Here is a 22,917-nt window from a genome sequence, read left to right on the forward strand (position 1 = left end):
ATGACACATAACTGGTATAAATTGACCTCTAAAATCAAAACTACTTTTTTCCTCTTGAAAAATGCTTAAAAATGTGGTCATGCAGAGCACCTAAATGATTCCAAAAATAGCACTTTGGAGAAAAAGAGAAAGGGCATGGAGGAACAATACCTTAACAGTTTATACTAAAATAAGGAGAAATACAGCAAGTGAAAAATTGGCACATTTTTGAGTAGCAGCTAATTTGGGATCTTGGTGGCAATGTTAAAAAATCTTAAAGCAAAGAATTACTTTGCATTATGGTAGAGTTCTGCTAATTCTAGCAGTTTACATGTCAATTGTCCTGCAAAATTAGCAATATGGATCAGCCTCTCAAAACAATATGATGAGCTTTTTTTAAACCAGGCATTCTTTGGGACCGCTACAACCTCGTTGAGGTCAGTCTCTTCATTCCCCTCCGCTGGGCTAGATTGGAGGACAGTACAGGTTCCAGCCTTGGTGCCTGAGGAATTCGGTTTAAAGCAAAGTAGGTTGCTGCCATTGCACCCTGTTGAGTAAAAATACATGTGACACTGAAAAAGAAGTCCTTCATGCATCCTCATCCCCTAGTTCTCAATAGGTGATTAAAAAGGGGGCCTCTACAACAAGACAAGTAAACCTTTTAAATATCTATTGCTTCAGAATACTGTCCTAGCTCACCACTAATATTCGCCAAACTTTGAAGTTGGGTTTGGCTGTGGAACACCTGAGTAATTCACTATGTATATGTCTGCATATGGGAAGAGGAAATTTAACATGTAAGGAAAGTGAATATATGTTGATTTGTGAGTGAGTACTGTCCGGGGTCTGAGCCCCAGCCCCCAGACTTGACAAGAGGGAACAGCAGGTCAACCGGGCTGACGGGCAAACAGAGGGGGCAGCCAGCAGCCAGCAGGTCAACCGGTCAGCCAGCAGGCAGTAGGTCAACCGGTCTGACTGGCAAGCAGAGGGGGCAGCCTGGGGACAGCAGGTCATCCCCTCCCACGGGCAAATGGAGCCAGAACCTGCCGGCGCCAGGGGCAAGAGGCAAAGGCCCAGGGCCTCAGGAGTCAGGGGGAGACAGAGAGAAGCCAGCGAGTCCCACTCCCCTGGGGAAGGAAAGGGGACTAAGCAAGGCAGAAGGGGGCAAGGGCAGAGGGATTGGGGGCCCAGCAGTCACCCACCCAAAGACCTTACCTAAGGAGGAGAAGCAGCAGCAGCCCCAACAGCCCAAAGCCACGCCCCAGCTAGCCACTGCAGGTGGGGCTATTGGAGGCACTCTGCAGGAAGCCCTGGGCAACCAGCCAAGGAGCCGCAGCTGGACCCACCTTCAGCCATCAGCTCAGCCAGGGAGGCCGAGCTGCTAGCCAGGGGACTGCAGCTGGACAGGCCTTCAGCAATCAGCCAAGGCAGGGAGGCTGGGCAGCCAGGGAACAAGGCACAGCTGGTGCTGGTCAGTGGGGCCAGATCAGCTACCCCAGCTGCAACTGCTTGGTGCAGCCCAAGACTGGGCTGGAAGAGGGGTGGGGCAGTAGAAGGAAGCCCTATAAAAGCTGGCTGGGAAGAGCCCTGTGGTGGTGGATGTGAGTAAGGAGTGATAATGTGAAGTGAGAGCGGTGCAATGCAAGAGTGGAGGTTTGGAGGAGAGTTCTGGAAGGAGGGGATGAAGAAGGACACAGGGGGCAAGCAGGCCAGGTTGAGCAGGCCAGCGAGTGGACTGAGAGGGAGTCTGGGTGAGGTATACCGCCCCTCCTTTCACAGAGCAGGGTCCTGCAGCATCCCTGGCCCCCCTATGACGTCAGGAGCAGACCGCCCAATGCCACGCCCAGCGGCAGCGGCGGCAAGCCCTGACAAGTTGGTGGCCCGTACGGGGAAAGCCGTTCCGACGCAGGCGCCAGTCAAAGGGATGTATCCCAATGCCGTAGCCCCAGCAGACCTCAGACTGTGGCTGGAGGAATGCTTGGACAGGATGTGGAGGAAGTTGGAGGCGGCCTTCCAAACAGCTCAGGCAGAGCTAATGCAGGCTGTGGAGCAGCGGATGCAAGCCTGCACACCCACAGCCTCCTCGCCAGTGGTATGTGCGTTGGCTTGGGAAAGTAACCCACCACCTGGCAAGCAGGTGCTGAGTCTATGCGCCACCGTGAGGATAGGCCAGCTGATCCTACAAGCCCTGTTGGACTCCGGGAGTGCAGTCTCAGCAATTCGGCCCCAACTCCTCCCAGCTGCCACCCCAGTGCACCGCTGGATCCCGGTGACGGATGTGATGGGCCGCACCCAGCCGTACCCTACGGCCCTAATCACGGTAGAGTACCTAGGGGTCTGCCACCAAATGGAAGTTGCCCAGGTAGCTCACCTACCCGTGCCAATGCTGCTGGGGAAAGATGCCCCGGGGTTCTTCAGGCTCCTCCAGCAGGCAGTGAAGAAATCGGGAAGAGACGCCCCAGGGATCGCCAGGCCTCGGCGGGAGGCGGCACGGGAATTGACAGACCCACAAGTTGCCACCGCTCTGCAAGTGGAGGAGGCCGACGACCCGGGAGAGGGTCCCTCCACCAGACCAGGGGCAGAACCACGGACTGAAGACCCAGCTGGACCCCCAGCAGATCGCCCATTCTGTGATGCCCAAGGGGCAGATGAGTCCTTGCAGCGCTTGCGAGAGACAGCCGCTCGTGAGGAGGAGCAGGTGCGGGATGAACGGAGGTCCCAACGGCTCCCTCGCATTGAGAAGCAAGGAGGGGTTTGGGTTCGCATAGCTCGTGCCCCGAATGGCCAGAGAGAGGTCCGCCAACTACTTGTGCCAGCAGGCTATCGGCCGGAGGTCCTCCGCACCGCCCATGAGCACACTTGGGCCGGGCACCTGGGGCACCACAAGACCCTGAGGAAGATCCTCGAGCGTTTCTTCTGGCCCTCGGTGAATGCGGACGTGAAGGCATACTGCCGCTCATGCCCCACCTGCCAGAGGGTGGCAGCGAGACGCCCGCCAAAGGCCCCTCTTTCCCCGCTGCCAGTGATGGGGGTGCCCTTCCAGCGGATAGCGATGGACTTTATCGGCCCACTGCCACGCACACCCCGGGGCTACCGTTTTGCCCTGGTGATCGTGGACTACGCCACACGTTTCCCGGAGGTCATTCCTTTGAAAACTATGCAGACCCCGGGGGTGGTCCGGGCGTTGTCCAAGCTGTTCGCAATGGTGGGGCTGCCCAGCGAAATCTTGACAGACCGGGGAGGGCCCTTCCGAGCAAAGGCCATGCGTCAGCTCTGTCAGAACTTGGGGATCCGGCAGGTGTTCACCTCTGCCTACCACCCCCAAACAGATGGATTGGCAGAGCGCCTGAATCAGACTGTTAAGGAGGTCCTGAAAAAGATGACGCATGACAAACCTCACCAGTGGGACCTGTATATCGACCCCCTGATGTTTGCCCTCCGAGAGACCCCCCAGGCCTCCACTGGCTTTAGCCCATTTGAACTGCTGTATGGGCGAAAGCCACGAGGAATGCTCTCCCGCCTGGTGGAGCAATGGGGCCCCCAAGCCAGCCCCCCAGCCCCCCCAGTCCAGGAGTATGTGAGCCAACTCCGCGAGCGGGTGCAGCAGTTCCAAGCAGAAGCAGGCCGACGGCTGGCCCACGCCCAGACACACCAGAAGGCCGCGTACGACCGGGGTACGCGACAGAGAACCTTCCAGCTGGGGGAGAAGGTCCTCGTCCACCGCACAGTTTTTCCCAGGGAGGAGGGGGACCCCTGGCGAGGCCCCTATGTGGTGACAAAGGTACTAGGACCTACCACCTATGAGGTCCAGTGTGGGCCTCGTCGACGCCAGAGGAAGACACTCCACGTGAACCTGCTGAAGAGGTGGTACGAGCGGGACAGCGAGGAGTGCCAGCTGGCGGAGGACCCCCTGGAACTCCCGTCCAGTGAGCTGCCGTGGACCACAGAAGGCCCAGAATTCGAGGAGCCCAAGGTGGACCCCCAGCTCGACCCAACTCAGCGGGCCCCGCTACAGGCTCTATGGGCCCGGGTACCAGGCGTCTTCTCCCGCAGACCAGGTAGCACCAGCCTGATACAGCATGCCATCCCAACCGAGCCAGGGCAGGCGGCTCGGGCTACGTGGCGACCCATCCCTAGAAAGCGGTGGGAGGTGGTGGAAAAGGAGACGGATGAGATGCTCCAGCTGGGGGTGATTGAGCCCTCACAGAGTGCCTGGAGGAGTCCAATAGTCTTGGTGCCCAAGCCGGACGGGACCACCCGCTTCTGCGTCGATTACCGAGAGCTGAATAAGGTGGCCAAGTTCGACGCCTATCCCATGCCCCGAGCAGATGTGCTGGTGGATCACCTGGGGTCCGCTCGCTACCTGTCAGCTCTCGATTTAACCAAGGGGTACTGGCAGGTGCCCGTGCGACCTGAAGATCGGGAGAAAACAGCCTTCGCCACTCCCCAAGGTCTTTTTCAATTTAAGAAAATGCCTTTCGGGCTCCATGGTGCAGCAGCCACGTTCCAGCGACTAGTGGACCAGGTGCTGGGCAAGTGCCGGGCATACGCTATGGCCTACATTGACGACATCATTGTCTTTAGCCCGGACTGGCCCACCCATCTCCAGCACCTGGAGTCAGTCTTGAGAGCCCTTCAACAGGCCGGACTGCGGGCCAACCCAAAGAAAAGCCACCTAGGGTTCCGGGAACTCCAATACCTGGGCTTTGTGGTCGGGGGAGGACGAGTCAGGCCACCACCGGACAAGGTGGCCTCAATAGCCGACGCCCCACAGCCCAAGACCAAGAAGCAGGTTCGGCGATTCCTAGGACTGCTGGGGTATTACGGGCGGTTCATCCCCCACTTTGCCTCCCGAGCGGCGCCCCTGACAGACAGCTTGAGGAAGGGGCTGCCCAACCAAGTCCGGTGGACCCCAGAACTAGAGGCAGCTTTTAAGGACCTGCGGTCAGCCCTCTCCAATGCCACTGCCCTATGGAACCCAGACTTTGACCGGCCCTTCACACTGGCCACGGATGCCTCGGACACCGGCCTCGGGGCCGTGCTGACCCAGGAGCGGGATGGCGTGGATGTCCCAATTCTATTCCTAAGCCGGAAGCTCCAGCCCGCCGAGAAGCGCTACGCCACGGTGGAGCGGGAGGCCCTAGCGGTCAAGTGGGCGGTTGGGGCCCTGCAGTACTACCTGGCCAACAACCCCTTTGTACTGCTGACAGACCATGCACCCCTGCAGTGGCTCCATCGCATGAAGGCGCACAACCCCAGGGTGCTGCGGTGGTACCTCTCCCTCCTACCCTTCCAATTCACCGTCAAATACCGCCAGGGGGCGCGGCATGTGGACGCGGACTTCATGTCCCGCATGTTCGAGGCTGAACCGGACCCCCACAACTCAAAGCCAAGCGGGGAGGTGTGTCCGGGGTCTGAGCCCCAGCCCCCAGACTTGACAAGAGGGAACAGCAGGTCAACCGGGCTGACGGGCAAACAGAGGGGGCAGCCAGCAGCCAGCAGGTCAACCGGTCAGCCAGCAGGCAGTAGGTCAACCGGTCTGACTGGCAAGCAGAGGGGGCAGCCTGGGGACAGCAGGTCATCCCCTCCCACGGGCAAATGGAGCCAGAACCTGCCGGCGCCAGGGGCAAGAGGCAAAGGCCCAGGGCCTCAGGAGTCAGGGGGAGACAGAGAGAAGCCAGCGAGTCCCACTCCCCTGGGGAAGGAAAGGGGACTAAGCAAGGCAGAAGGGGGCAAGGGCAGAGGGATTGGGGGCCCAGCAGTCACCCACCCAAAGACCTTACCTAAGGAGGAGAAGCAGCAGCAGCCCCAACAGCCCAAAGCCACGCCCCAGCTAGAAAATAGTAGCCTGGCCCAGGAGTTGCCAGAAGCCAAGCCACTGCAGGTGGGGCTATTGGAGGCACTCTGCAGGAAGCCCTGGGCAACCAGCCAAGGAGCCGCAGCTGGACCCACCTTCAGCCATCAGCTCAGCCAGGGAGGCCGAGCTGCTAGCCAGGGGACTGCAGCTGGACAGGCCTTCAGCAATCAGCCAAGGCAGGGAGGCTGGGCAGCCAGGGAACAAGGCACAGCTGGTGCTGGTCAGTGGGGCCAGATCAGCTACCCCAGCTGCAACTGCTTGGTGCAGCCCAAGACTGGGCTGGAAGAGGGGTGGGGCAGTAGAAGGAAGCCCTATAAAAGCTGGCTGGGAAGAGCCCTGTGGTGGTGGATGTGAGTAAGGAGTGATAATGTGAAGTGAGAGCGGTGCAATGCAAGAGTGGAGGTTTGGAGGAGAGTTCTGGAAGGAGGGGATGAAGAAGGACACAGGGGGCAAGCAGGCCAGGTTGAGCAGGCCAGCGAGTGGACTGAGAGGGAGTCTGGGTGAGGTATACCGCCCCTCCTTTCACAGAGCAGGGTCCTGCAGCATCCCTGGCCCCCCTATGACGTCAGGAGCAGACCGCCCAATGCCACGCCCAGCGGCAGCGGCGGCAAGCCCTGACAAGTACATAGTTGTTGGATGATAAATGTGTACAAGCTCATACAATCAGCATCTCCTTTGCCTTAGATTTTTTAAGTCCCAAGGCTGCTTTAGCTGATCCCATCCAACAAAATGTAGTGTTACAAACACATACACACACAAACACACTTCTCCTATTCCTGTCAATTCATTATACCAGAACAGGAAGTTGTATTAATTTTAATAGATGAAAGAAATAGCAACTATACTAATGAATTTTGTTGGAGTCACTGAAGGTGATTATTCACCAATTCAAAATGCAAACATACAAAACAGCTGGATTTGTACTTACCTTTACGAGGTGAACATCCTGTCTGCTTAGCTGATTTTGTGACAGATATTCCTTGTTTACTATCCATGGGTGCCTTACAACTTGGGCTGCTGTTAAGCGCTGATGGGGGTCTACATGAAGCATCTTTGACACAATATCCTGTTAAAATGGAATTGCAGAAACCAAGGGAGAAATGTGATTTTGTTTTTCTGAGGTTAAGATGAAGCAGAAAATGCTATTAAGGCACCATCATCTGAAAACCAGCATTGTGTCCCTTTAATGTCACCACTGTGATAAAGTTCAAAATGGACCCTTGATAGGAACCTGCTCCCCTCAGGAAAAATGCAAAACAACTCTCAAAACCAGGCTCATCTCAGAGAGGGAGGCAGAGCTGGGATAGGTCAGAACCCATGAAGTGATGTCTCCCCACTGCCCAGGAGATAGAGAGACCCCTCAGACAGTGAGAGGGCCAAGATAAAGCTAAAAGGGAAGAAGTAGGATGGAAGCTGTGCGCATATTTAATCCCAAGATGGAAATGGTCAGAGAGTCCCCCTCCCCTTCCTTACTGCTCCAAGGTTTCCTATATTACTCCTATAGGAATGAGGAGGAAGAGGGAATAGATGAAAAGAAACATCCTGAGGCACAACCCAGGGAAAATTAATTGTTCACAACTATAACCCAGCTAGAATACTTGGGGGCAAAAAAACCCCAGACACTTACATTTATTTTGACATTAAAAAGAAGCCATGAGAGAGGAGATTTGGATCTGGACTGCAGCAGCAGGAAGTATTTGACCCCTTCCCTGTCCCTGCCTCACGCTGTTTCCTGGTAGAAATCCCACCAAGCTGCTATTAGCACATGCATGCGCGTGTGCACACACGCACAGAGCAATTGACAGGCAATTTAATCATGCTTCTCCCACATAAAAATGTCAGTTGTCAAAGACAGAGATGTTCATAAATGGAAAAATCTGAAAGAATAGCATTGGAAGATGATATATCTGTTTACCTTGGCAGCATCTGATACTGAATCCCAGTTTCCTCCTGTTAGTGCATATTTTCCACTGCCAATTCTTGCCAGAATTTCCTCTGGGGTATCATCTGGACCATTTGCAAAGGGAGTGAATCTGTTAAAAAATGAGTGGTGTGTTAATTTGTACTATGCAAAATTACCAGATATAATGTTTGTTTGTATAAGAATTTACTCTAACATAAGAAAATAAGCATGGGAGAAAAAAATAATGGTATGTCTGATGAAAATAACAGTAGAAACTTTGAGATTATACCCTTCATTTTAAAGGATGCATCATAATCTTTTAAACTGCGCTAGTCATTCTGAAATATTATCTAAGGAAAAAACAGTGTTGTACTTACCTGTAACTGTTGTTCGTTAAGTGTCTTCTGTGCAAACAAACATTGGGACTGTGCACGTGCAGGCCTGCTTAGGGCACTCTGGCAGTAATGCACATGTGCAGTGACTTCCTGCCTGATTGCGATGTCTTCTGCTGGAATGTCCCCGACGTCCCTCAGTTCTCCTGTGTCACCAGAGGAGAGTGTGTGATCTAGTAAACTTTCCTATGTTGTTATTATTATTGGATTCTATTTTTTATTATTCTCTCCTCACAGCGGGGCAGGAGGGATGGAGTGTGTGCCTGCACAGAAGACACTTGATGAACAACAGTTTCAGGCAGGGCTTTTTTCTGGGGGAAGAGGTTAGGGAACTCTCACTTGGGGCAACTCCTGGCAGGAGGTGGTGCCCCTGTCATTACAAGTGCACATGCTCCCGGGACTGCATGATAATGTCATTCTGGGAAGTGATATCATTGTGCACAGCGTGGCTGCCCCCCCCCCGGGAACACTCCCACGGTGCCTGGCCATGAAGGTTGCGGAGCTGTCGAGCGCAGCCCCTGCCATGCCTGGCTGGCTTCCCAGCCCTTGCTTCCCAGGGAAGCTGCAAGGAGGATGCGTACAATCCCCAGCCAAGCTGCGGCTCCCAGCCAGGCTGGCTGCAGGGCCAGGCATGCTGGCTCAGCTGATCCTGTTGGGAGGGCTGCCTAAACCCGTGGCTTCAGCTGGCCAGCAGGGACTTCCCATGGGCCAGCTGAAGCAAGGGAGTTGCAAAAGGGCCCTTTCCCATGGCATGCAAGCCACGGGGAAAGGGGCTCTTTAAATTTTAAACCCCCGGCTTCAGCTGGTCCATGGGGACTTCCCACAGGGCAGGTGAAGCCGGGTTGCAAATGGCCCCCTTTCCCCATGGTGTACAAGCTGCAGAGAAAGGGGCTCTTTAAATTTTAACTCTGTGGCTTCGGCTGGCCGCCAGGCAGGAAATGTGATTGCTTTGAAGAGGTGCCGGAACTAGGGATGTGCGTTTCGGCATTCTGAATGCCGAAAGAATGCCGAAACAAAAGTGTTTCGGCATTCTTCAAGAATCCCGAAACGTTTCGGGGAATGCCGAAACGTTTCGGGATTGCCGAAAGAAAAACCCGAAACGTTTCGGGATTCTTTCGGCATTCTTTCGGCATTCGAGAATCGCCATTTTGATTTTGCTAGCCGTTTGCCTTAGCAAGCGGCTAGCAAAATCCTGCTGGAAGCAAAGGCTTCCTGCAGGCTCTTAGAAGAGGGGAGGGGGGGAGAAGGAGTGAATCACTCACTCCTTCTGTCACCCCCCACCCCTCTTGCAAAGGAGGATAGGGAATCCTGCTTTGCCTTGCAAATGCAAGGTGCAAGCATTGCATTGCACTTTGCATTTGCAAAGCAGCAGAGATTCCCGCCAAAACTAACAGGTAGGGGAGGGGGAGCAGGAGGAGGGTGGCTCTTGGAGTGTGGGTGGGGAAAGGCAGGGGACTGGGGACTTTAGGAGTCACCAATCCCACTGCTGCATTCTCATGCCAGCCAATAGATTTAAATCTTTGGCTGAGGCTGCAGCAGGGGATTTAAATTTGGAGCAAGACTGTCTGGAACACTTCTGTTGCTGCTGCTGCTGAGCTGTGACCGAGAGAGGAGAAGAAGAGAGACTGCACCTGGAGCCTGGAGGACATCTGCCTGGAGGATCAACTGTGCTGGACATCCTGAGAGGACACCTGGTAGGCCTTTTTAAAATTTTTGTAAATTTTTTTGATGCTGGGCAATGTGCTGCTGTGGCCTGCCTCTGCAAAAAGGTGTTGCAGTTTATTCTTGGCATGGCCTGGGGGACAGGTTGGGCAGACAATGTTTAATGGTGGGGTGGGGGTTTCAGCATTGGTTGTTGTGCTTGCCTTCTTTAAGCTTGATCCACTGTTTTAAGATTAAAACAAGAGTGTGCCAGCTTTGGGCCTACACAGGCCAGAAGCCTTTCTTCTGGCTGGCTCTCACAGTTGTGCTTCACAATCTGGAATGGTGTGGCTTGCCTTTCTGTGTCTGGTCCCCTGCTTGCAAGGATTCCCAACAGGCTCCGTCCTGATCAACTGTGCCAGCCTGTGGGCCACACACAGGTATGGCCTGGGGGACAGGTTGGGCAGACAATGTTTGATGGTGGGGGGGGGGTTCAGCATTGGTTGTTGTGCTTGCCTTCTTTAAGCTTGATCCACTGTTTTAAGATTAAAACAAGAGTGTGCCAGCTTTGGGCCTACACAGGCCAGAAGCCTTTCTTCTGGCTGGCTCTCACAGTTGTGCTTCACAATCTGGAATGGTGTGGCTTGCCTTTCTGTGTCTGGTCCCCTGCTTGCAAGGATTCCCAACAGGCTCCGTCCTGATCAACTGTGCCAGCCTGTGGGCCACACACAGGTATGGCCTGGGGGACAGGTTGGGCAGACAATCTTTGATGGTGGGGGGGGGGGTTTCAGCATTGGTTGCTGTGCTTGCCTTCTTTAAGCTTGATCCACTGTTTTAAGATTAAAACCAGAGTGTGCCAGCTTCGGGCCTACACAGGCCAGAAGCCTTTCTTCTGGCTGGCTCTCACAGTTGTGCTTCACAATCTGGAATGGTGTGGCTTGCCTTTCTGTGTCTGGTCCCCTGCTAGCAAGGATTCCCAACAGGCTCCGTCCTGATCAACTGTGCCAGCCTGTGGGCCACACACAGGTATGGCCTGGGGGACAGGTTGGGCAGACAATCTTTGATGGTGGGGGGGGGGGGGTTTCAGCATTGGTTGTTGTGCTTGCCTTCTTTAAGCTTGATCCACTGTTTTAAGATTAAAACCAGAGTGTGCCAGCTTCGGGCCTACACAGGCCAGAAGCCTTTCTTCTGGCTGGCTCTCACAGTTGTGCTTCACAATCTGGAATGGTGTGGCTTGCCTTTCTGTGTCTGGTCCCCTGCTAGCAAGGATTCCCAACAGGCTCCGTCCTGATCAACTGTGCCAGCCTGTGGGCCACACACAGGTATGGCCTGGGGGACAGGTTGGGCAGACAATGTTTGATGGTGGGGGGGGGGGGTTTCAGCATTGGTTGTTGTGCTTGCCTTCTTTAAGCTTGATCCACTGTTTGAAGATTAAAACCAGAGTGTGCCAGCTTCGGGCCTACACAGGCCAGAAGCCTTTCTTCTGGCTGGCTCTCACAGTTGTGCTTCACAATCTGGAATGGTGTGGCTTGCTGTTCTGTGTCTGGTCCCCTGCTAGCAAGGATTCCCAACAGGCTCCGTCCTGATCAACTGTGCCAGCCTGTGGGCCACACACAGGTATGGCCTGGGGGACAGGTTGGGCAGACAATGTTTGATGGTGGGGGGGGGGGTTTCAGCATTGGTTGTTGTGCTTGCCTTCTTTAAGCTTGATCCACTGTTTGAAGATTAAAACCAGAGTGTGCCAGCTTCGGGCCTACACAGGCCAGAAGCCTTTCTTCTGGCTGGCTCTCACAGTTGTGCTTCACAATCTGGAATGGTGTGGCTTGCCTTTCTGTGTCTGGTCCCCTGCTAGCAAGGATTCCCAACAGGCTCCGTCCTGATCAACTGTGCCAGCCTGTGGGCCACACACAGGTATGGCCTGGGGGACAGGTTGGGCAGACAATGTTTGATGGTGGGGGGGGGGGTTCAGCATTGGTTGTTGTGCTTGCCTTCTTTAAGCTTGATCCACTGTTTGAAGATTAAAACCAGAGTGTGCCAGCTTCGGGCCTACACAGGCCAGAAGCCTTTCTTCTGGCTGGCTCTCACAGTTGTGCTTCACAATCTGGAATGGTGTGGCTTGCTGTTCTGTGTCTGGTCCCCTGCTAGCAAGGATTCCCAACAGGCTCCGTCCTGATCAACTGTGCCAGCCTGTGGGCCACACACAGGTATGGCCTGGGGGACAGGTTGGGCAGACAATGTTTGATGGTGGGGGGGGGGTTTCAGCATTGGTTGTTGTGCTTGCCTTCTTTAAGCTTGATCCACTGTTTGAAGATTAAAACCAGAGTGTGCCAGCTTCGGGCCTACACAGGCCAGAAGCCTTTCTTCTGGCTGGCTCTCACAGTTGTGCTTCACAATCTGGAATGGTGTGGCTTGCCTTTCTGTGTCTGGTCCCCTGCTAGCAAGGATTCCCAACAGGCTCCGTCCTGATCAACTGTGCCAGCCTGTGGGCCACACACAGGTATGGCCTGGGGGACAGGTTGGGCAGACAATGTTTGATGGTGGGGGGGGGGGGTTCAGCATTGGTTGTTGTGCTTGCCTTCTTTAAGCTTGATCCACTGTTTGAAGATTAAAACCAGAGTGTGCCAGCTTCGGGCCTACACAGGCCAGAAGCCTTTCTTCTGGCTGGCTCTCACAGTTGTGCTTCACAATCTGGAATGGTGTGGCTTGCTGTTCTGTGTCTGGTCCCCTGCTAGCAAGGATTCCCAACAGGCTCCGTCCTGATCAACTGTGCCAGCCTGTGGGCCACACACAGGTATGCTGCTTTGGCCAAGGTAACCCTTTTTGGTTGCTGGCCTGGCACTCACAGTTGTGCTCCACAATCTGGAATGGTGTGGCTTGCGTTTCTGTGTCTGGTCCCCTGCTTGCAAGGATTCCCAACAGGCTCCGTCCTGATCAACTGTGCCAGCCTTCGGCCCACACACAGGCCTGCTGCTCCGGCTTTGGTAACCCTTCCCGTTTGCTGGCCTGGCACTCACTGTTTTGCTTCACATTCAGGTTGTTTATCGTTGGTGGACCTCTTCTGGACTGGACTGCACTTGGTGGACATCGGCCTGCAGATCTCTGCGTGGAGGATCAACATTGCTGGACATCTGCACTGGTGGACTGGTAGGGTTGTTGTTAAATTTGGTTTTTGAGCTTATGTCTGCTGCTGTGCCTACCTGCGAGCATATGCTTTGGCTCTGTCTTTATGGCTTGGGCCGGGGGGGGGGGGCATTTTCTGGTTGGGCAAGAGGATATTGTTTGGGGGTTAGGGGGGCCAGCATTGATCGCAGTGCCAGCTTTCTTTCATGTTTCATTTTTCAAGTTTGAGTGTGGGGTGGGCATGAACTGCTGTTTCACAGGACTAAAAAATGAGTGTGCCAGCTTCTGGCCTGCACAGGCCAGAAGCTCTGCTGGGTGGATGTGTTTTGTTTTGCTGCTGGTTGGCCCTAGCCTTTAAGGGGGGGGGGGCTGACTTGGCTTGTGCAACGGGGCCTTGAATTTTGGGGTTGCGTGTGCGGCGTGTGGTGTTGACTCTGCTAACATTTCCAATTTTCTTGACAGCATCGTGGAGGAGAGGAGGACCAGCTGCAAGACCGCCTGAACATCGCTGGACTGCAGGACTGGTGTTAGTGTGAGCGAGTCCGGGTTGACATTTGGGTGGCCTTGGGGGTGGGTTCTTGCTAGCTTGGGAGGGGGGAGGCTCATCTTCAAAACACCACATCCACACCCCACACCGACATACCACAGATACATCGGTCCCGCTAAATAGTGTCTCTTAGGTAGGTAGGCCAGTTGGTAGGTGATCAGTGGATAATTGCCCTCAACATAATTATTAGGGAAACCGAGCCTAGTTTTTTTTAAAAAACTAAATAGGGACTCAGCAGGGAAAGCATTAGTGAGTGAGTGTTAGGTTTGAATTCTATATATATATATATATATATATAAAAATTTGTAATAGCTGTCAATAGGCTTCCCATTAGTGCCCCCATAACTAGGGTTCCACTGCCCATCTCTGGCACACGTGGTGGTGCCAGGCCGGCCCGGGCATACTAGTGTGTGAGTGTTTAAGGCTTCGTCACCTGTTATTGGGGTTTAGGGCCAGCTCAATTCCAGAGGAATTCAGCTGATTGGCAGGCTCAGGTTCCCTGACATAAATAGGGTTGCTTAAAAAGGCACTTGATTGTTCATCTCCAAGTCACAGAGCCACTAGAAACACAGATTTATAGCAGGTTAGTTAGGTCTTGAAAACAAAGTTGACCTTTGTTTTCTAAATCTTTTCTGATTAGTTAGGGTTGAATTTGGGAGGGGAAAGTATGTCAGAGAGGAAAGCAGAGAGGGGACCCGGGGGAAAGGCTAGGGAGAAATCTAGAGGGGAGGAGGGGAGGGGGAGGGGGACTGCTGCGGCAGCCCCTCCATCTGAGCGGAGGAGGCCCTCCCCTGCGCTGCTGCCGTTCACCAGCCTGGCTTCTGGTGACAGGAAGAGGGTTCGCAAGACTCTCTTTCCTGAGGCAGCTGCTGGAGGGCCACCCCCAACCCGGGTGCGTGAGGCAGGGGCTGGCACTGGGCAGGGGCCTGCTGCTGAGGCTCCTCCTCCTCCAGTGGTTGCGAGCCAGCTGCTGGAGGAGGGGCAGCATGTGGTGTCTCCTGGGATGGGCGCGGAGCACATGACTTTCCCTGCGCTCCCGCTCACCCCAGGAACCCGGAGGATGTTGGAGGAACTGCCCGTGAGACCCCCCCTGGGGCGGTCCACCCCAGTTTCCTCTGAGGCCAGCAGCAGGCCTCTCGCGGCTGTGCAGGAGGAGAGGACGCGGGAGGAAGAGGCAGAGACTGTGGTGGAAGAGCCCACATCTCTGCCCCTTCAGCCTCGTCCATCCCCACCTGCCCGGCCGAGAGTGGGACACGGTGTGTCCGGCCAGAGCACCTCACAGGAGGTGCCGCAGGGTGGTCCCGAACGCGCTTCTCCTGGGAAGCGTGGGATGCCCTTTTCCTCCGAAATCTGGAAGCACTTCCAGACAACGGAGGATCCCCGAGCAGCCCTGTGCCTGCATTGTAGGCAGCGCGTCAGCCGTGGCAAAGATGTGTGGCATCTCTCCACGTCTGGGATGAGGTACCATATGAAGAGGCACCACCAGGCGGTGCTTCTTCGGGAGGAGGGTTCGAGTGGCGCCGCACGGCCGCCAGCTAGCCAGAAGGAGGCAGGCTCCTCTGGTGCTCTCCCCCCAAGGGTACCTGCAGGAAAGGGACGCCAAGCCTCTCTCCCGGAGATGCTTGGTATGCAGGGCGCTAGTGTGCCCAGAGAGGGGATCCGGAGGGCGAGCAGGCGCATCACGCGCCACATCGTCAACATGATAGCAGTGGATGGGCAACCGTATTCCGTAGTTGAAGACTTCGGCTTCTCAGGGCTGCTCCAAGATTGCTTTCCCTGGTACGCCGTCCCTGCTCGCACGTCGTTGAGCAGATCGGTGGTGCCCTCGTTTTACAGGGCTGCCAGGGATCATGTGAAGGCACAGCTGTCCCGGGTTGCCGGGAGAACTGTGCACTTCACATCGGACATCTGGACCTGCCCAAGTGTGCAGCAAGCGTACCTCTCGCTTACTGCTCACTGGTGGGAACCCGAGTCGGTTCTGGGTGGGGGCCGGGGGGAGGTGCCTAGCACAGCTAGACAGGGAAGGATGCGAGACCGCCAGGCCGGCTACTGCAAGGCCTTGCTTCACGCCGAGGTGCTCGACGTGTCCCACACGGCGGAGAACATCGCTGCCACCTTAAGGAGACAGTTGGACGAGTGGATAGGCCAGGGACCCGCCACCGTGGGATGCATGGTGACGGACGGTGGCAAGAACATGAGGGCAGCGGCGCATCTAGTGAGCCGAGAGAGCGTCTACTGTGCCGCTCACAAGCTTCACCTAGTGGTGAGAGATGCGCTGGGGTTGGGCTCCTCGAAGGAACCCGTGGATACCCGGACCCGTGAACTCCAGTTACTTGTCCAGAAATGTCGGAGGCTCACGGGTCACTTCTCGCGCAGCGTGAAGGCCACGCACGAACTGCGCCAGACACAGGTCAGGACAGGTGTGCCAGAGCACGCTCTGATCACTGACGTCAGCACTCGCTGGAACTCCACCTGCGCCATGCTTGAGCGCTTGGTGGAGCAGCAGGCCGCACTCCACGCGTGGCTCTCCGAGCACCGCGGTGCGAGTCAGGTGGGTGAGTTCAACCGGGAGGATTGGCTCACCATCACCCAGACAGTGGAGGTCCTGAAGCCCTTCAAGGACTTCACTGTGGCGGTCTCGTCAGACACGGCGACCCTCGGTCTGGTCATTCCCCTGGTGCACACGCTCCAGAGGAATCTGGCCACCCTTGCAGACCGGGTCGCGCCCCGTGCTGACCTTGTTCCAGCGGTGCGCGCATTAGTGAGAAGGCTGCAGCAGGGCATAGCTGCCAGGCTAACTCCTCTCACTAAGGAAGAGTCATACATGTTGGCGACCATGTGTGACCCGCGCATAAAGGGCACTTTCGCCGAGCGGGACGGGAACCTCACCCAAGCCAGAGACGGGCTCTGCTCTTGGGTGAGGCGCAGGCAGGCCAAGAGGGGACGCCTGTCGACAGGGGGGACGCAAGAGGGGCCCTGCCGTGCGGGTCCCTCTGACGCCCCCTCTGCGCAGGCCCCCCCCGAGGCCACCACCGGAGTGCCGATGGAGATGGAGATGCTCCGGTGGGCCCTCGTCCCCTCTGGGGTCGTGAGGACCGTGAGAGAGGATCCGGCGGAGGCGATGGTCAGGGACTACCTCGCGGAGCCCTGCGAGTCGCTCTCCACCGATCCGCTCAGCTACTGGGCCAGGAAGGAGTCGGTCTGGCCGGACCTCTCCCTCGAGGCGCAGCGGCTGCTCTCATGCCCTCCGACGAGCGTGGAGAGCGAGCGCGTCTTTTCACATGCGGGCGACATTGTCGGCCCACATCGCACTCGCCTTCTCCCATGGAGAGTCGAGCAGTTGACCTTCCTGAAGGTCAACTCTCGCCTCTTCGATTTCTCAGGACTGGACTTCCAGAGTGACTGAGGTGAGCCCAACTTGTGGCCTGCATCCTCTATGAGTCCAATCCTTTGGAATCGCGCTCTCCCCTGTATAAAACCCTGTATATACAGTTAAAACCGGCCAGTAGAGGGAGGGTGGTTAGGAACCAGTGGCAAAGGGAAAACACCCAGCAATTTGAAAGCCCCCCCCCCCAGGGTATTCAAAACATCTCCCATCACTGAGACATACCCTGTGGGACCAAATTTATTATGAAAAATAATGCCCCAGAAACATGGATTGCTACTGGAGGGAGAAACAGGTTAGATAGGGATTGCTTAGGTGTTTTTATCAGATGAAATCATTGTAAAAAAAATTGTAGAAGAATTGTTGTACTGTTTTTTGAAAGTTGATGTTCTGTTCATGTAAAAAAAAGGAAAAAAAACCAAAAAAAAATGTTGTGATTATGTTTTTTAAAAGTTGATGTTCTGTTCATGTAAAAAAAAGGAAAAAAAACCCAAAAAAATGTTGTGATTATGTTTTTTAAAAGTTGATGTTCTGTTCATGTAAAAAAAAGGAAAAAAAACCAAAAAAAAATGTTGTGCTTATGTTTTTTAAAAGTTGATGTTCTGTTCATGTAAAAAAAAGGAAAAAAAACCCAAAAAAATGTTGTGATTATGTTTTTTAAAAGTTGATGTTCTGTTCATGTAAAAAAAAGGAAAAAAACCCAAAAAAAAATGTTGTGCTTATGTTTTTTAAAAGTTGATGTTCAGTTCATGTTTAAAAAAAAAAATTTGATGTTAATGTTGGGTTTGCATGGTTGGGGGATGCGGGAAGAGTGGTGGATGGGCACCGGCCAATGATGATCTCTCACAGATGTTCCCAGGTAAATTCTGAGGCTGGTGTGGGGGTGGGGGGAGACCTCTGCAGAACTGCTCCAGAAATACCATTGTCCAGTGCCTTGGAAGTGCCCAGTTCAGCTTTGTGTGTCTGAACTGAAAGCACAGCCACAGGAAATGACATAGGTTCTGCTGGACCCTGTTGCAGTGGTTCCCCCCCATTAAGTCGTTTTATGGAGGGAGAGTTGTATTAGGCTGGTAGTTATTATGATCATCTTCTGTTTCCATGCCCTGTTGTGCCCGCTCACTATGTAACCTGTTGTAATGTTCAAAACTTTACTGTTTGTCCATTTCAAAAAAAAAATTGTGTTTAAGATTCTCTGATGTGTAGTTAATTGTGTTGTGTTGTGCTATGAGGGACAATAAGTGTAATATGTTGTGATTTGTTGACCACTTGTAATTTGAAAATGAGAAAATAAAGGTTTTTTAAACTTAATGATTGTGTGTCTGTGTTCCCTTCTTTGATGGGAGGTTGGTTCCCAGCATAGGGAACAATGGGGCAGGCTGGCCAGCCTGTTCCTGGGGTACTCGGTGTGGGGCAGCTGAGGGTGGTTTTGGTTCTGAGAGGGGCTGAGTGGAGGATTTGGGTCTGTGTGTGGCAGCTGGGGTGGGGGAACTGGGTTTGTGTGGGGCTGAAAGGAGTGGACTATGGGGGATGAGAGCACTGGTCGTCCCTTTTGCCCAAGTAGGCCCCTGCTACTGTCCTGGTGTGGGCTTCCATGCCTCTATCAGTTGCTGGCCCTCCTTTGCCATCTTTTTCAGAAATTTTCCTAGGGCTGCCAAACTCCTGGTTGGGCTTGAGTTCAGGTTAGAGAGAGTAGTTCCCTACAGATAAACTGGCTGCTTCCAAGGGCAATCTCTTTAGAGGGCAAATGCGGACCATGGATTCTGGGGGAGATCCCTACTCAGATTTTCCTTTGCACAAGTCCCACCCCCAAATTGCCAGTAACTTCCAAGGCCAGAGTTTGCCACCCCAGAGAGATCCCGTTCCCACCCTCTTAGCCTTGGCATGAAAGTTGTAGCCACCATGGAACGCTTCCAGGTTCCTGATTCCAAGCCCAATGACACCAATGTAAGACAATCCAGACCTCCATCAAAAATGGATTTTAAGTAGCAGTGGGATTGGGCTGCATTTCAGTCATTCACATATCTGGTTGTGTTCCCAAACATTTAGCTTATGGTTTTTTAAATCGGCGTATGGCACTTAAGGACACTTTTAAATGGTTCTAAAAACATATTTTTATTATGAAGTATTTAATGTGGCATTGATCAAGGGCAGGCCTTTTGGCCAAATGAGCAGTATCAGTACAGTAAAATTTAGACAAAGCTCATAGGAGGAAAAAGCATTCACACTGTGAAGTGGGAAGAAAGTTTCAATTTACATGTACCATGGACTCCGAAAAAGACATGTCCAGACCAAATCAGGCCTGCTTTCTCCCTTGAAGATATCAATTGATGATAGTGCTTATGTCACATCATGAGAAGACAAGGTTCACTAGAAAAGACAATAATGCTAAGAAAAATTGAAGGCAGTAGGGAAAAGAAGAATACCCTAGATGTGGTAGATTGACTTCGGTTTGCAATACATGGACAAGGTTTTTGGGATACTGTGGAGCTCAATATAATTCTAAAGTACACCACAAGTGATTTGAATGCATAAAACATACAGACACATACACATAAAATGTATATACCCCCTCCCCACCAAATTAAAGGTTTATCTTATGCCCCGGTTTTCTCCCCCATGGGAACCTAGAGTGGTTTACACATTGCTGTTCTCCCTTGATTTGTTTCACCCTCATCACAACCAGGCTAACAATAGACAGCTGCTCCATGCCTCACATTGGAGTGACTCCACCGATGGCCTTCTTAGTTGTATGAGGGGGTGGAGGGGGGGGGAGGAAGGAAACAACGCACTCCTGCCCACTCTATCTGGGGCCTAGGTTGCCAAATTGCTTGGCCTTGGCAAGGAGCCAGTGGTGGGGCGGCACTGGTTCTGGGGCCCCGTCAAGAACATTTGTCCAGGGCCCCAAAATCACCTAGACTGCCTCTGGAAAACACAACACAATTGTTTACTTAGGCTGAGCCAAGAACATCCATCAAGCCTACAAGGCACAGAATCAGAGTCTGCCAGATTCTAGACCAACTCTCTAGCCATTGCACTACAGTGGATATCTAAAAATTGTTCATACCCCCACCAGCAACTTGAACATTTTTCTCCAAAAGGCACACAACTTGGCTGGGTCTCAAAAAGGACTATGATGCATGGGCCTGTCAATGCATACTGGTACTAAGGCTCTGGCCGGGGGGAGGGGGGCATTGTGCCAATGCCACCCTGGCTTTGGAAGGGGACAGTAAAATAGAAGAAATAATCTAGCTTCAGTGCCTCCCCCCCTTCTCTCTCTCTCTCTCTCTCTCTATAATGTGAGTGAAAACATTACTATACCATCACTGAAGCCTACAGGATACATAGGGTCTGTTCACACACGCATGATCATTTAATGGCAATGCTCTGGCATGATGATGTCTGTTCTAGGAAGTGATGTGATCATCACACAAGGCTGGGGAGCACGCACAATTCACAGCAGGCAGATTTGGGCGACAAGGGATCCTGCTTTGGCCTGCAGGGCCCAAATCAGCCCACTGCAAAGCACAGGCATACTCTCAGGGCAGCCAGATGACATCAGTGACATCACGGCAGCAGCCCCTGGAGCGTACCTTGAAGGCTCATTCACTGACTTTCCCCCTTCGGGGTGATAGGTGAGAGTGGGGGATCCCCCACCAAGGGGAAACGGATCCCTAATTGTGTCTGAGGTTGTGGAAATCAAATGGGTCATATTGCTTCTGTCTTTGAGGGACTTACATGCACATTATATTTAACTCCAGATTTCTTGATTGTCAAGGAATGCATGTGGTGGGGGGTGGGGGGAAGGGTGGGAGAAGGGCCCCTGAGGGTGAGGGTGGCATTTGGCATGCAAAATGCCACCCCTGGCAAGACAAGCCTCTCCCAGCTGTCAGTGGTAGAGATGAGAGCAGAGCACCTACTTGGGGAGGCCATGAAATGGCCCCCCCAAGTGGGAGCAGGCTGAGCCTTGGTGGGGGGATGGGAGGAAGGGTGGGAGAAGGGCCCCAGAGGGTTGGGGGGGGATTTTGTTGCAGTGGTTCCCCCCCATTAAGTCGTTTTATGGAGGGAGAGTTGTATTAGGCTGGTAGTTATTATGATCATCTTCTGTTTCCATGCCCTGTTGTGCCCGCTCACTATGTGACCTGTTGTAATGTTCAAAACTTTACTGTTTGTCCATTTCAAAAAAAAAAATGTGTTTAAGATTCTCTGATGTGTAGTTAATTGTGTTGTGTTGTGCTATGAGGGACAATAAGTGTAATATGTTGTGATTTGTTGACCACTTGTAATTTGAAAATGAGAAAATAAAGGTTTTTTAAACTTAATGATTGTGTGTCTGTGTTCCCTTCTTTGATGGGAGGTTGGTTCCCAGCATAGGGAACAATGGGGCAGGCTGGCCAGCCTTCTCTGCGGGTGGTGGGGGGGTCAGGGGGGTGGTTGTCTGTGTGCCAGGGCAGGTGCTCTTTCCCAGGGACGATTTGGCACTGCCACCATTGTGGCACCCCTTGTCTGTGCAGAACTGCCCTGGGAAAGAGAGTTTAGGGGTTCCCAAAAGGGGAGGGCAGGCCAGCCTGTTCCTGGGGTTATGGTGGGTGTGGGGCAGGTGGGGGTTGATTTGGGTCTGTGAGGGGCTACTGGGGGGATTTGGGTCTGTGTGTGGCAGCTGGGGGGGAATTGGGTTTGTGTGGGGCTGTGAAGGGTGGACTTTAGGGGCTGAGAGCACCTACTTGGGGAGGCCATGAAATGGCCCCCCCAAGTGGGAGCAGGCTGAGCCTTGGTGGGGGGTGGGAGGAGGGGTGGGAGAAGGGCCCCAGAGGGTTGGGGGGCATTTTGCATGCAAAATGCCACCCCTGGCAACACAAGCCTCCCCCAGCTGTCAGTGGTAGAGATTAGAGCACCTACTTGGGGAGGCCATGAAATGGCCCCCCCAAGTGGGAGCAGGCTGAGCCTCGGTGGGGGGTGGGAGGAGGGGTGGGAGAAGGGCCCCTGAGGGCTGGGGGGCATTTTGCATGCAAAATGCCCCCCCTGGCAAAGGAAGCCTGCTTCTTCATTTTTTCCCCATAGGAAATAATGAAGAAGATGCTCCTTTATGGGAGGATGGGGGGACCTGCTTTGGGGGGCCATAACATGGCCCCCCAAAGTCCAATCTGTCTGAAACTTGGGTGGGTGTTAGAGAAGGGTTAGAGGAAGGTCCCCACCAATTTTGGGCTTATTTGGTGGGAAAATGCCTCCTCCAGGCGTCCTGAAAGACGGAGGCATTTTCCCAGCAAAATAACCCGAAAGAATCCCGAAAGAATGCCGAAATAATGCCGAATCCCGAATCCCGAAAGAGATTCTTGTTTCGGCATTCGGCTAATGCCGGTAGAGAATCTTGTTTCGGGTAATCCCGAAACAAGAAAGCCGAAAGTTTTTTCCTTGCACACCCCTAGCCGGAACACCATTCTAAAGGTGACAGTATTAGCTGAGCCAGGACCAGAGAAAGGCACCACTGTGGGACAGGAGCCATTCTCGGGGAAAAGGTGTTCAATACCCTTCTCAAAAACCGCTTAGATGCATGATGTGAAAAAAGGGTCCTATTTTCTATTGGCTCATGAAAGTCTGAGATTGCAGCTAGGTGTACCTTGATAGTAGAAGCTGTTAAGCCTCTATGTAGGAGGGAGAGTAGATAGTCAAACATCATTGGTATGGGGCAGGAGAAAGGAGATTGTCCCCTTTAGCCCTGGAGGTCCCTTCCATCCCTATAATTCCATGATTCTATATATGCATACAACTAGCTTGAAAGAAGTTTAAGGAACCTCAAATATCATATGGGAAAATGCCACTAAGTATAAAGTTTGACATCAAAATGAAAACTAGGAAATCATCCTAAGAGGCAGGATATGAATCTAGTAGCACCTTATAGACTACAAGATTTTCAGAGTGCAAGCTTTCAAGAGTCAGAGCTTCTGAAGGGAGTCCTGACTCTCGAAAGCTTACACTCTGAAAATCTTGTTGGTCTCTAAGGTGCCACTGGATTCAAATCCTGCTGTTCTACTACTTCTATGAGTGTAAACAACTCAGCATCTGCCATGGAAATACAAATATTATACAAATTCTCAG

At 53.3% G+C, this 22,917-nt stretch overlaps 1 protein-coding gene across 2 annotated transcripts in view; it reads right to left on the reverse strand.

Moving 5' to 3' along the window:
• Window positions 1–203: 203 nt before the first annotated feature.
• Window positions 204–22,917, reverse strand: part of RPS6KA2 (ribosomal protein S6 kinase A2) — a 299,866-nt gene continuing 277,152 nt past the window's right edge. For both annotated transcript variants that reach the window (XM_054982534.1, XM_054982543.1), the window contains exons 19-21: window positions 7,752–7,869; window positions 6,765–6,902; window positions 204–526 (exon numbers count right to left, since the gene is read on the reverse strand). In XM_054982534.1, the coding sequence (XP_054838509.1) occupies window positions 401–526; window positions 6,765–6,902; window positions 7,752–7,869 (382 nt within the window). In that variant the 3' untranslated portion in view covers window positions 204–400. The remainder of the gene's footprint in view (window positions 527–6,764; window positions 6,903–7,751; window positions 7,870–22,917) is intronic.

Source organism: Eublepharis macularius, chromosome 1 (assembly GCF_028583425.1).
Source record: "Eublepharis macularius isolate TG4126 chromosome 1, MPM_Emac_v1.0, whole genome shotgun sequence".
Lineage (NCBI taxonomy): Eukaryota > Metazoa > Chordata > Lepidosauria > Squamata > Eublepharidae > Eublepharis > Eublepharis macularius.